Source organism: Galendromus occidentalis, unplaced genomic scaffold, assembly GCF_000255335.2.
Source record: "Galendromus occidentalis unplaced genomic scaffold, Mocc_1.1 scf7180000077428, whole genome shotgun sequence".
Taxonomy (NCBI): Eukaryota; Metazoa; Arthropoda; class Arachnida; order Mesostigmata; family Phytoseiidae; genus Galendromus; species Galendromus occidentalis.
The window spans coordinates 488,474-501,839 of NW_003805416.1; the positions used below are offsets into that span (position 1 = coordinate 488,474).

The window sequence follows — 13,366 nt, forward strand, 5'->3', positions numbered from 1 at the left end:
GCTGCCTGGGCCGATCGGTCGGCAAGTTCACCTGCGACCTGAGACCTGATCGGAGGTTTGGGAAGTGGATCGCCTAGAGTGGGAGGGAACAACTGCAAGCTGTATCTTCTCCTTCTTCCACTCGTTGTCGAGGACTGTCCCCTCTCTACGGTGGAGAGCGTCACCGTAGGAATATCACGTCACTCACGTACTCCGTCGATGCGTGCCAGCACAACGCGAAAGTGACGAAGGCCGTCTAGCAAGGACAGGCCGAGCTAATCAGCATGCTCCGCGCTGGCAGAAGAACACTGTGTCGTCGACCGGGCTCGATATACTCCAAGAGGTTCGCATCGACGGACGTGCCGCAAAATGCCGAGGCCGTCGTCATCGGTGAGTTTCGATGTATACGGCGTTCAGAGTCGAGGAGTTCGCCGAGGCTCACCAAGCGAGCAATGTGAAAATCGTGCCGGTGGAATCGACTTACAGGCGGTGGCGTTATCGGGTGTTCCACGCTGTACCATCTTGCCAAACGCGGTTGTCGCGCTGTGCTCGTCGAGAAAGATCGTCTCACTGCGGGGACTACTTGGCACACAGCTGGACTTGTGTGGAGACTACGACCCAGCGACACTGACATCCAGATTCTCAATCACACCAGATATTTGCTCAAGGACGTTCTCGAAAAGGTAAGCATAGCTCGTCCAATTGGTGTCTCACTTCGAGATAAATTTTAAGTGCAGCAGCTCGTTGAAACGCCCTGCTTTATAGCCTCCCCGTCGAACGGGTGGAGGCGCCGACACGCTGACTGACGCTCAGTGCGTTCGGAAGCATGGGATCCCGACCGGACGGATATCTGTAGAGCGGGAGCAGACTCTCCTGAGAGACAGAGAGAGAGCATAGGACTCTACGGGATCGTGAGAGGGGTCGGGAACGCATGAGGTGAGGCGATGAGTACTCGGCGAGAAGCCCGCGCACTTCTCCCCGGTCCCCGAACCTCTCGTTCGTCAATCGCACAACTTCGATTCGGAGCTTCCAAGTTGCGTCAGAGAACGGCCTTGGGAGACACCCCGGGGAGCGGGAAAATCGTGCAGGCCTTGCTCCACGAGCCGCTGAGTGGATCATCGCAATCGGCTTGCCGTATCTCCCGGAGCTGATAACCGATACGGGTCCGATAGCAGGGCGAAGAAGCGAGTTCGGTCGCGAGCTCAACGCACTCAGCCTATAAGTATTCCCGGAGTTCGTGATTCCATCGATTTATCGAGGAAGAGGAATATAACAATTCGGCGCTCGTCAGCGACTTGTTGAGAAGCAGCACAGGAGGAGTGGATAGGAGAATTCGGAACGAATGAGCGATGGCATAGATCGAGCAATGAGTTGAGAGAGCCGTTCGTTTTCGCAGGAGAGCGGTCTGAGCTCAGGATGGATAAACAATGGGGGGCTCTTCGTTGCGAATCACAGACAACGTCTCGAAGAGTATAAGCGACTGATGACGGTAAGTTTTACGGAACACGCATCTGTGACCATCACAAAATCCGTCGCGTCGAAGGAGGGAGAGTTCGACAAAGCGGAGCCTGACGGACTCATCTCCACAGATCGGAAAACTCTTCGGGATCGAATCTCACGTTCTGACCCCAGCAGAAACGAAGAAACTCTTTCCTCTGATGAACGTGGACGATGTCTACGGCACCCTCTATTCCCCCGGCGACGGCTCCGTAGATCCGTCGAACTACTGTGCGGCTCTCACCAAAGTTGCGACAAATCACGGTGCAGTCGTCAGAGAACACTGTTCCGTTATCGGTTAGTTCTTTTCTCTCAAGTACAAGATACCTCGCATCGTCGACCCGCGCCTCTCTGACGGGATATTCAGAAAATTGCCAATGAAGTCGAGAATATTCTCCAATGCAGACATTGAAACCAAGGTTGACGACTTCGGAGTGAAGAGAGTCGCAGGCGTGACGACTCCCTTCGGCACAATATCGACTTCGAGGGTTGTAAACTGCACCGGGGTTTGGGCCCCGAAGATCGGAGCGATGGTTGGAAGCGACGTTCCCTTGTCAGCGCTGAAGCACGCCTATGTCGTGACGAACTCCATCCCCGGCATCGCGAATATGCCCAACGTCAGAGATCACGATCTTTCGCTGTATTTCCGCATACAAGGGGATAGTATTGCCCTCGGAGGATATGAATCCAATCCAATCTTCGTCGATAAGGTGAATAGGCTCTGATCATGATAAGAGTAATTTTTCGACCAAAACACGACGAGATCAGTTTTAGGCGGCTCGAACTCATTACTTCTTGCTAATCACTCCCATTCGAGATCGTATTGAACCGGATTCTTTCCCGATGGAGCTTCGGCACTCCTGTTTTATGCTCGCAGATGGATGACGACTTCGCTTTCGGGTTGTTCGACTTGGATATGGACGTTTTCGACATCCACCTGAAGCACGCCGTCCAGCGTTGTCCGACTCTCTCGGAAATCGGGATCAAATCAACGATTTGCGGACCAGGTGAATGTGTGACCCCTGAATATTTCCCACCGGATGCCTCCTGGGGAGTCAATAGTCTCCGCGCGAAATTCTCATCGGGCAAACATGAGGCGATGTATTCTAGAATCGTTCACCGCCGACCACAAGCCTCTGTTGGGCGAAGATATCAATGTGAGAGGCTTTTTCCACGGTTGCGGGATGAACTCTCTCGGTATGAACGGCAGCGGGGGTGTGGGTCGCGAATTGGCGGACTGGGTTCTCGATGGCAGACCGCAACTCGACATGTACGCCTATGACATAAGGTCAGTGAGAGACATGCCACTTTATCTCGAACATGCCCGGCCACCCGCTCCTCTTCGAAGTCCTAGCTACCGTCGAAAATTCTCCATCTGAGTGCGCCCGATTTCTCCGCAGACGGTTCTCGCCACAAGTCGTGAGAAACGCTCGGTGGCTTCGCGAACGAATTCACGAGGCTTACGTGAAAAATTACTCGATTGTTTACCCGCACGACGAACCTCTTGCTGCTAGACCAATGAGGAAAGATCCTCTATTTGAAGATCTTCTGAATCAGGGCTGTGTTTATGAAGAGCGACACGGCTTCGAACGTCCCGGGTGGTTTGCACGCGACGGGCGCAACCAGGTGAGTTTCCTCCATTTCCAAGAAGTTCGGGGAGAGATATCACTTTCCTGTCTGAATGGATTTGGATCGAGTTTCCCGTAATGGAATGAACGCCTCCCGCAGCTTCGGGAATACGACTACTACGGTAATGAAGGATTCAAGCCCCACGAGAACTACAAATACGCTGGCAAGCTCGCCATGGACTACACTTTCGATTTCCCGAAACAGCACAATACGGTACGCGATCCTCGTCGTTGAAAAGCAGCGAAGATATTGTCATCTCTCACTCACCAATCGTGAGGGGAGCAAAATGCATTGTATCCCTCAATTCTGAGAGCGATAATTCGACGCAGATCAGGGAGGAAGCTCTTGCCTGCCGGGAGCATGTTGCGATTTTCAACATGTCCTACTTCGGGAAATACTTCCTGCACGGTCCCGATGCCCAGGAGGCTGCAGACTGGATCTGTAGTAACAGAGTCAATCGCCCAGAAGGGTCGACAGTGTATACATGCATGCTGAACAAGGCGGGAGGCGTGGAAGCAGATTTGACATTCAGCGTTGTCAGAGGCGGCACGGGGAAAACACCTGCGGACCCTGCGTTTTCCGGACCTGGTTTTTACATAGCGGCGGGGGAGGGTCAGCGACCCAAGCCTGGACACATATAAAACAAGTAATGACAATTCAGATTTGTGTATCCATAAGCCGATTTTTTCCATTCGTTATAATGTTATAATCGTGTATGATTGCTTCGTAGACGATCGAGGATAAGAACTTCCGGTGCCACTTGTTGGATCATTCGAACTTCATGGGACTCCTCAGTATCCAGGGCCCTCAGTCCCGAGAGCTGCTCTCTGCTCTCACTTCTGCTGATCTCAGTGACGCAGCTTTTCCTTTCTCTACCCACCAATTAATTGATTTCGCCGGCCATTCGGTGAGAGCTATGCGTCTCAGCTTCGTTGGAGAACTAGGCTGGGAGCTTCATGTACCCTACGATGGTTTACTCGATGTGTATAGGTGAGTGCTCAACTCCTCATGACCCTTTCGTTGCTTGAACTTACGAGAGCTGCCACGGGATTGCTCTCTTCCTCTCACCGCTACCTCCACCGGTGACTTACAGAACTATTATGCGCGCTGGTGAAAAATTCGGTCTGCGGAATGCGGGGTACAGAGCCATCGACTCGCTATCTCTGGAAAAAGGTGAGTTGAAGCGAGTCCCGTATTTTATGTAGATGACCTCGAATTGCGAAGTTTAAGCGGTGAAATCGAACTCACAAGTTGGTATTGAGGAGCGTCCTGAAACCCTTAGGGAGGGGGGGGGGCTCTATATCGCAAGCGTAATCAGAATAGGATATTTGAATGCGAAAAATGAGAACGCCGCCGAAATAGTCAGTGCTTTCCTTCACCGGACGGAGGCTTTTTTTTGCGACTCGTTGCTTACGCGTCTCTCCATTATGAATTTCTGGGGAGCGCTCCAGAGCATGTACATGCGAATTTCGATTTCTCGCGAATACACATACCTACATCGCATTCTTCGCTCATCAAGCAACATTTGAGCCTCTTTCATTCGAAGTATCCACTAAGCTCCTGTTTCGGACCGAAGTCTGCTACGCCGTCACAGTCAACGTTTGCTGTGTACTTGGCTCTCTTTCCTCATGGAATTCCCAGGATGCTCTCTAAGGATCCCAGGATGCGTTTCTAATCAGAATCGAGTCGCGATATCCGCAGGACTCCCTTCCTCGTTTCTATTGCGCTTCGGGCCGTCGTGACCTTGTTGGAGCGTTCTAATCGTTAGCGAGATACACTCAGGACTCGAGAGCCCTCCTCCTCTCGGACTCAAGGTCGGCACATTCCATTTCGTAGGTCACGCAGTTTTCTTCACTTCCCCTTTTTCTTCATTCCCGATTACTGACTTGATCGCATGCGTTTCCTGATGTCCAACCATCACGATCAGCATCGAGGCAATTAGCGGACAGGTGGACGTTCGGAGTCGGTCGTAATAATATTTTTGGCACGCATGAGATCTGGGTTGCTCCGAGCGTCGCGCAGCATGATCTCCGTCGACCTTCCAAAGCCGTGAGATATCGCTGATTGAAAGTTGAAACTGACTAATTGTAAGTCCGAAGAACGCCGGCTTCGAGCCAGCTATGTATCAGCTACCCGCGCGAAAAAGCATCACAGTGGGAAAGAATTTCGGCGAGTCTGTCTTTCCGGATAGAAATTTGCTTGGGGGGCCCACACACATTGGATCCGCGAATTGGGTGTGAAAATTTCGGATTGATTTTCTTCCCATCGAAAACATCCTTATCACCAGAGCCCGATCTCCGGCGATGATATCGCTCAGAGTTGAAGAATGAGCCCGACCGAGTTTATCGCTGGATCCTTTAGTCTAGATGTCTCTCTCCGGATAATCGTTGGGCCTTGACTTTGAGGATGCATGATGACTGCGAATTGATGCTTCGATTGCGAGAACAATTCGCTCAGGGGGGAATTCAATCACGGGAACGGAGTCCACTGTGTTTTCCGTGTATCTTCCGGACAGCAGCATGGAGCAACAGCATCCGAGGTTCGGCAAAGTTGCTGTGGGAATCGCTCCTGCCAGAGGAGCGAGAATGCCGATAAGAACTGACGCTCCCGCGCCGGCGCCACGGTCTGAATCCAATGCTCCCAAATGGTCCGCGATTCGGCAAGCTACGCCTTACGTGCTCGGCTGGAATATCACGGCTCCTGAAATCGCTCGGGGAACCCAACGACTCCTCTGGACATCAGCCAGGCGGGAACCTAGACTCCCAGAGACTACCGCGCGTCTCGTCCTGATTGTCCGCGAACGTCGAGAAATATCGGGGCATTCTGCGCATTCCGCTTGGACAGCATTTCCCTTGGGAGCTCGACTGAGGGAGAGAAGGATCGAGCAGCCCCACACACATACGTACAGAAAGTCTTCTGTACGAAGCGGCTCCTTTCGGCAGCTCGATGCACTGTTTCGATACAGAATCATTCAGCATCGAGACCTTCCAGGTCATGGAAGACGCGACGGAAGTCTGCATGTCCGTTGGAGGATGACGCTCTGTGCGGGAGGCTATGCGATTCAGCTTCCCGCAGCGCTGGTACTTCTTTCCACGTCGACTCGAGTCAAGATCCCACCGGATTGGTATCTTCCCCGAGGAATGTATCATACGCACTCAGGCTCAATGATAACAGCGGAAGCTCGATGATTCACATCTAGAACGGGAGGCGCTCCCGATAACAACCCCATGCTTCGAGTCATGTCGTATTTTGGTCTTCGAGGGGGAATTGCTCGATTGTGCGGAACGACAACCACGAATGACTATTCGTCGATGAGGGAAGACGGACGCGCCTCTAGTAAGCGAGACACTCGGCTCATGCTGTTCTTTCTCTCGACTCGAGGAGTTGCATTCTGTTCTGTTGCAGACTCCACGGTCCGTTTCCTCCAAGGAGACGGCCATGATTCTCGCGTGTCCGAAAATTCACAAGCTCAACCCATCCGGAACTTTCTCGTGTACAATGCTACGGAATTCCAGCCCCACTCACAACTTCGAGAGTCTAGCCTCCAGAATGTTCGTCGGGAGCGGGACGCTGGCCCGCTCGGCACTCGATGCAGGTGCAGGAGAAGCTGATTGTCAAACGCAGGCTATTGATAGAGCGTCTTGATCATCGAACATAGATGAGGGACGTTTCAGTGAATGAATACACTTCACTCGCCGAAATCGATTCAATTAGGGCTCCCATTGTGGAGTCAGCTCACATCGATGGGAACTAGAGCAACAGTTTTACTACCCGAAAAGACCAAGCACTCACAAATCTACTTGGCTCCGAGATCTAGGGCCTTCCTGACCTGGGAGACTGCTTGCCTCCGCGTCTTGTTCAACGTCCTGGACTTGCGATAAGCGGTTGAATACCGTCGTAAACGGCCGCGCGAGACATACACAGAATGAAATCTCGTTCGGCAAGCCAACGGGCTCCCGAGCAAGAGCTGAATGTCCCAGCTGCATGTTCGATATTCTCGGAATCGTTGATGCTCTCAAGTCTCAAGGTCTCGGAGCGGAAGCTCTTCCGCACTCTTCGAATCCCTACGGATGTAAATATCGGACATGAAACCTCCCAAGAAACGTCCGCTCACGCATGCCGCCGTGAAGATTGTTCTCAATCACGCTAGCCTTTTCTCGTGCTTCTAGAATACCGCCTGGATACTCTGATGTCCGCGAAAGGGGGCACCTTCGGCTATGCTTCCCTCATTATTTAGAATTGTGGATTGACAACGGGGCATGCCCTCCTCACCCTGGTTCGATAGCCCGACATGGCTGAACTACGGATATTTTCTCCGATGAGCCACAGCTCCGAGACGAAGATCTTGTGATCTTGGAGCTCGGCTTGAGGGCTAGAGCCTTGGAGAGGAGCTCCATTACGAGCGTGATGACCCGGGAGCAAGGCTTACCGAGGTCCTGAACTCGGTTATTCCGCGGGGAATCGTCGTCATATGCCCGGGAAGTGTCCCCAGCTTCTGACAGAACAGTTCCGCCGAAGAAGCCGACGAACTGCGTTGATGTGAGCGGGAGCGTTTCCAAGTTGGAAACTTTCCCGGAAAGCGACACATGTCTCGAGCGACTCATCGCGGAGACATCGCCTCGTGTAGCGGACGTTACAACGAGAAGCCAACGTGCATTCAAGAAGGGGCTGGATCAAAAGAATTTTCTTGAGCGGCATCGAAATGAAGATATCAGATCGTCAACAAGATAGAATAAGGTTGAGGAACAATGGCTATTGGAGACAGATAACGTGGACTGAAGGAAGTTCTATCCCGTTGCGAGCGGAAGACATCAACTTCGGAGTGGGGGAAAAACGCGATACCTAGAATTATTCCTTTTCACTTTTCCCGCTCGGCCGGTACGGAGCGTCGTTGCCCATCTCTGAGTTCGGGCTGCGGACTGCGATCATTCCGCATTTGAATCATGTTCACGCATGGAAGCGGAACCATGACTCATGGCACTGGGGCCACGCCTTTCAGACCTGCCGCCACTTTCCCTCCTCGCCAAAGTCCGGCGTCTTCCCTTTCTATCGAAGAGCTTTGCCGGCGCCTCCACTGTCAATCGCTGACTTGCTCGTCTGGCGTTGTCGTTCTGCAACTCAAGTGACTCGAAATGAAGCTCGGATATTGGGACATTCGCGGTTTGGCTCAGCCCATCCGGTACCTGCTTGCCTTCAAAGAAGTTGATTTCGAGGAAAAGCTCTACAGCTGCGGACCTCCACCCGACTTTGACCGTTCCGCTTGGTTGGACGAAAAGTTCACGCTCGGCCTCGACTTCCCGAACCTGCCGTACCTCATCGACGGTGATGTGAAACTCACTCAAAGCACCGCGATCATTCGCTATTTGGCGCGCAAGTTCGATCTCGATGGAAAATCGTGCGAGGAGAAACGCCGGGTCGACGTCATCGAGCAGCAGCTTGGCGACGTAAAGAGGACCTGGGTCATGCTCTGCTACAACCCGAAATTCGCCGAGCAACGCGATGCCTATGAAGCTCAACTGCCCGAAAAGCTGAAGGAGCTCAGCAAGTTCCTCGGAGACCGTTCTTATTTTGCCGGAGATCGTCTTACGTACGTTGATTTCCTCGCCTACGAGTACTTGGCTCAACAGCTCATGTTCAGCAAGAAGAGCTTCGCGGATTTCAAAAACTTGACCGACTTCATCGACCGCGTGGAAGCCCTGCCGACATTGAAGAACTATCTTGCCAGTAGCGCTTGCATCAAATGGCCATTGAACGGTGACATGGCAAGTTATGGCTCTCGCCTCACTGAGAAGCCCTTCTAAGAATAAATGTGTCAAATCAACCGACAAGTTTCCGGAAAATAAATGAGAAAAGCTCTCAATGCGAGATTAATATTGCATATTATTATTATTGATTCTGTCACCGGAGTCAAAGATTCCCGAAGCTTCAATTGTGTCCGCATTCTCTGCTCTCTTGATTCCGAATCGAGCGCCCGATCGGCAGCCAAGCATTTCTCTGCCGATTTAGCTTCTGGGGTCCTCATCTTATCTATCCGCCGCTACACGATCGGTTCGCCTCTCAGATCGCGAGACGGTGTCGCTTCCCTTCGTTACCAAGTCCTATTAGTTTCGCGAGGGACAGGGCGACCACGATTGATGGTGGTGTTTAGGCCAGCCAAGGAGGGAATCTCGCTGTCGACCTACTCGTTCGAATGACGTTTCGACAGACGCTATCGCTCAATTCTGTCCTGATTCCATCTTTACTCGAGAGAAGTTCCGGTAAAACTGACTAAATTCTTCTTGAGAAAACCTGTTCGTCCCCAATGGTCAGCTAGGACTTGCATGACGACACGATAAGCTTTCTGTTGATGAACGCAACAGATCGAAGCTTCCACGGAGGACGGTACGCTCTGTAAACAGAGAGATTAGTGATAAGATACTGGAGCTTGTGCTAGGTAGTTGTTGACCGGAGAGTTTTGCGATCGCAATCGGGCCATTCCTGAACGTTGGTCCGAATAATGCTCTCAACGATAGCTGCTGTGCTCTGAGCGAGCCGCGGGCTCATGTTCCCTCCAATGAGCATCAGGGCAGAGATTGGTCACGATCCCCTTGTTACTGTGGCCGTAAGTCTGGATTGAAGTGACGACAGAAAATTGTCGAAGGTCGCTGAAGACGGCGTCTGATTGTTCAACATCCTCGCCACATTCTCTTTTCCCTCTCGATCGAGAACTGAGCGTCAGGATGCTGTCGATGAACATTCCCTCAGTTCCACTTCGACTCGGAACTGAAGGGTTCCGAAAAATAGAAGTCGGATACTGGAACATCCGCGGAATGGCTCAGCCCATCCAATGCTTACTCACATTCATAAAATATCTCCTTCTCGAATTCTCCTCGAGACCGTCGCCTAATGGCATGACAATTATTGCTAATCTCAATATTGAGCCTCAAGTACCGTCGAACCATTTTGAGCTAGTGGCGTGACTCGGCGCAAAAGTCGCGGAGCGTAAACGTTTGTTGTAGGCAGAGTGAGACGCTTCAAGTAAACACGCCGGCAGTCAAAATGGTTCTCGGGTGTTCATGCAGTCAGGAGACTCGCTTTCGGCCGGACTTCTCTTGTACCCCGATCGTAGGACTCTAGCTCCTGCGTCGGTGGAGTCGCCGTTCGATCTCAGATGGAATTCCGTTGAGTGATCTGAATCATCCACAATTCCAGCGCTCGAGGATGATTTCTCTGGTGCGGAATTCCCGACTATTCTGTAGACTCATTTGGAGGACAAGAAGTCCTCATGGCACTTGATACCAGTCCGGAGACTCGAGACTCGGATCTCAATCAATCGCCTGCGATTGATCGCCTCCCATACATACAGGCACCATGTACATACAGGCCGTGGATTATTCGCCGACCGCGATTTTCCTCTCTTGCTCCACAGCCCTACCCTTACAGCACTTTACATTCTCAAACGTGCGGCAGATTCGCGAGGTTGTTGAGTAATCCTGCGATATCAAACAAAACTAATAATAATAAGAATAATAGGCGTCTAATTATATTCTCCTCTCGCAGGTTATCGTCATTGGCACGCTGATCTTCGTGTCGACGACACTCCGCTCGAAGCCGGGCTCGGCTTCACGTGCAAACTGAAGGAGTCCACCCCGTTCCTAGGTAGAGAAGTCTTGGAACGCCAGAAAGTGGAAGGCCTGAAGAAACGTATAGCGTGCTTCACGCTGGACGAGTGAGTTTCTTGTTGTATCCTTCAACGTCTTCGCGGAGTATCACCGCCACGAAAGGGATTCATGTTCCACCAATAGAATCTGGAATGGGGAAAATCCACCCTGAGCAGACAGCAGAGGCGCTGATTGTTCCCACCCTCAAGTCACGGAAGATTCGGGAGCCGGTCGGTGCTCAATTTCTGTGAAATCGACGGTGCCTCCGAGTCGCGGCTCGGCAATCAATTCGTATACCCGGCTTTCGAAAGGAAACCCCTGGAAGGGGCGCCGCCGGTCGCGACCGGAGTATGTTTATGCGGAGCGCCACGGGAAAGCTCGTCGTCGTAGGAATTAATTTACCCTCTTCGCTTCGCAGGCACGTGCCGCTTCATGGGCTGGAAACTATTCATCGCAACGGCGAAATCGTCGGATTCATTCGGAGAGCTGATTTTGCCTTCGCGCTGAACAAATCCATCGGATACGGCTACCTGAAAAATCCGTCCGGCGAATCCGTCACTACAGATTGGATGATCAGCGGAGATTATCAGATCGAGAGCCGGGGAGCTCTTCTACGGGCAAAACTACACACGACGAGTCCATTCGATCCTTTGAGTAACCGGGTCAAAGGCATTTACTGAAAAGAAACGCCGAAAATAAATTTCGCGACGTGTTTCGTGCCCAGTGGTCAGTGAGTAATGAGTCATCCCTTGTCACTCAGACAAGAGTAGCGCTAGACTGCACAGACAAGAATCGTATCAAGATGGGAACGGCAGAAAATTCAATGAATCGTCACGAGGAGCGAGTGAAGCAGCACTTTCCACCTGTTCGAAGTCTCATGGAGTCCGGATAATTGGCAGAAATCATCGGATCCTTCGAATGGCGGAATTCTTTGTGTATAAGTGAACAAACATGATTTGCGACGTATGATCGATTCAACGCTGAGTATCCCTCTCTATGGACCACTCAATCCGAGGCTTTGAAAGAGCTATTCGCCTTGAAAGTTCGGATTCGGAGCATTCGGGAGCGATAAGCTCATGATTATATTCGAGAAAACCATTGGAGCCTGCCCCGACGCGTCGCTTCATCGCGCAGCTCTCGATCGAATCCATTTCTCAATTTCTCATCAAAGCAGTACGCATCCCATGCATCAGAACGCAGATATCCACCCCGAGATTACACGGAATCTCAAGCTGTCCTATGATTGCAACGAATCAGCGTCCAGTAAAATCCACGAATGATTTTTCTCTCGCGACTCTCTTCGCACGACATGCTTCCCGCTCAGCCAAGCTACAATATTTGCTACACAGATCCTCGTATCTGATTCGCGCTGCGTGTCAGCCACATTTGTGCAAGAATCTTCGAGCCTGCGGTGGAAAGAGAACGCTGATCGATGATCCGAGGAATATTTCCCAAAACCAGCGAAATCTACGTCCAGACCGATCCGCGCGCGGCGTGTGGTTTCCTCTTCGGTGATGCGCGGTATCGTGGCAGTCTTCGCGAACATGAGTTTAGCGATAGATGAGAGCTCCATTCTCGGGCAGGGCTTCTACGGACGTGTCTACCACGGCGCGCTCGACTCAGAATGCGTAGCTGCCAAAAAAGCTCTGAATGGTGCTTCCGTCACCGAAGAGTCCCGTCTCTTGGAGCTTTGTGATCACCGGAATGTTGTGAAGTACAGAGGACTTCTCGAAACAGGACACCACAACGAGTATTTCCTGGTCATGGAGCTGGCCCAAGGTGGAACCCTGAAAGATCATCTGGGCGCAAATCTCTTCTCCTTCAACGAGAAGCGACTGCTCTTACAGCAAATATGCTCCGGTCTCGAGCACATTCACTCCAGGAACATCTTGCACCGAGACATCAAGGCGGAGAACCTACTCTTCAGGGACCTTCATCGCCGGCACGTCTTGATTGCGGATTTCGGTGGTGCTGAAATGTATCAAGAGAATGTCCGCAAGATCAATACTCACGATGTTGTCCAGGATCATGAATATACATTCAAAAGTGACGTTTTCCTCTTGGGACTTGTGACCTACCAAACTTTCGAAGACCTGCAACATGTGGACAGGCTCACTCTTGCCGGACGAGTTCTGAGGCGACATCGGAAGACACCTATTGCCGACCCGGGAATATATACGGCCAGAATATGGCGAACGATCATTCAATCCCTCGACTGGAGATCCGAGAGACGCCCTACAGCGAGTGAATTCAATGAGGCGTTCGCGGATGCAGCCGCTTGAGATACGGCGCTCATGAAGATTTAGTATTTTCACACCATCACATGTCATCGAATTGCATTTGAGAGGTCTGTTGAGCTCGAGGAGCACCTTCCCCGATGGCTTCGCATCACAAAACCGGGCCCCGCATGTACTTAGGGACCTTGCGGCCGATTCATGTGAAGCTCGTTCCGGCTCTACAAACTCCGACTGACCGACTAAATGTCTGACTCGAATGGTGGACGTTTTCAGGGAGCGAGATGGAAAGTCATCGAGCGAAGGAGAAAGGAAAACTATCGGACAATCAAAGATTGTGAGGATTCGTTCCGATACGGCAGAAGGAGTCGGGAATCGACGTCAGAA

At 51.7% G+C, this 13,366-nt stretch overlaps 3 protein-coding genes across 3 annotated transcripts; all 3 read left to right on the forward strand.

Moving 5' to 3' along the window:
• The first annotated feature begins 223 nt into the window (after window positions 1-223).
• On the forward strand, window positions 224-11,425 carry Sardh (Sarcosine dehydrogenase). Its single transcript, XM_003742632.1, is given in 15 exon segments — window positions 224-369; window positions 466-662; window positions 1,376-1,468; window positions 1,569-1,773; window positions 1,882-2,186; window positions 2,354-2,483; window positions 2,587-2,764; window positions 2,877-3,102; window positions 3,205-3,318; window positions 3,435-3,705; window positions 3,708-3,751; window positions 3,836-4,095; window positions 4,199-4,278; window positions 10,645-10,813; window positions 11,164-11,425. Coding segments are annotated over 15 exon segments (2,640 nt in total). The 5' UTR covers window positions 224-263.
• Window positions 7,077-8,976, forward strand: LOC100900681 (Glutathione S transferase S1). The gene is made up of 2 exons (XM_003742634.2): window positions 7,077-7,091; window positions 8,244-8,976. Exons 1-2 carry the CDS (start codon window positions 7,077-7,079, stop codon window positions 8,904-8,906), a joined length of 678 nt encoding a protein of 225 aa, XP_003742682.2. The 3' UTR covers window positions 8,907-8,976.
• Window positions 11,426-12,114: 689 nt separating the features above from the next.
• On the forward strand, window positions 12,115-13,027 carry LOC100904996 (calmodulin-binding receptor-like cytoplasmic kinase 3). The gene has a single exon (XM_003742664.2). The coding sequence runs from the start codon at window positions 12,260-12,262 to the stop codon at window positions 13,025-13,027; it is 768 nt and encodes a 255-aa protein (XP_003742712.2). The 5' UTR covers window positions 12,115-12,259.
• Window positions 13,028-13,366: the final 339 nt, after the last annotated feature.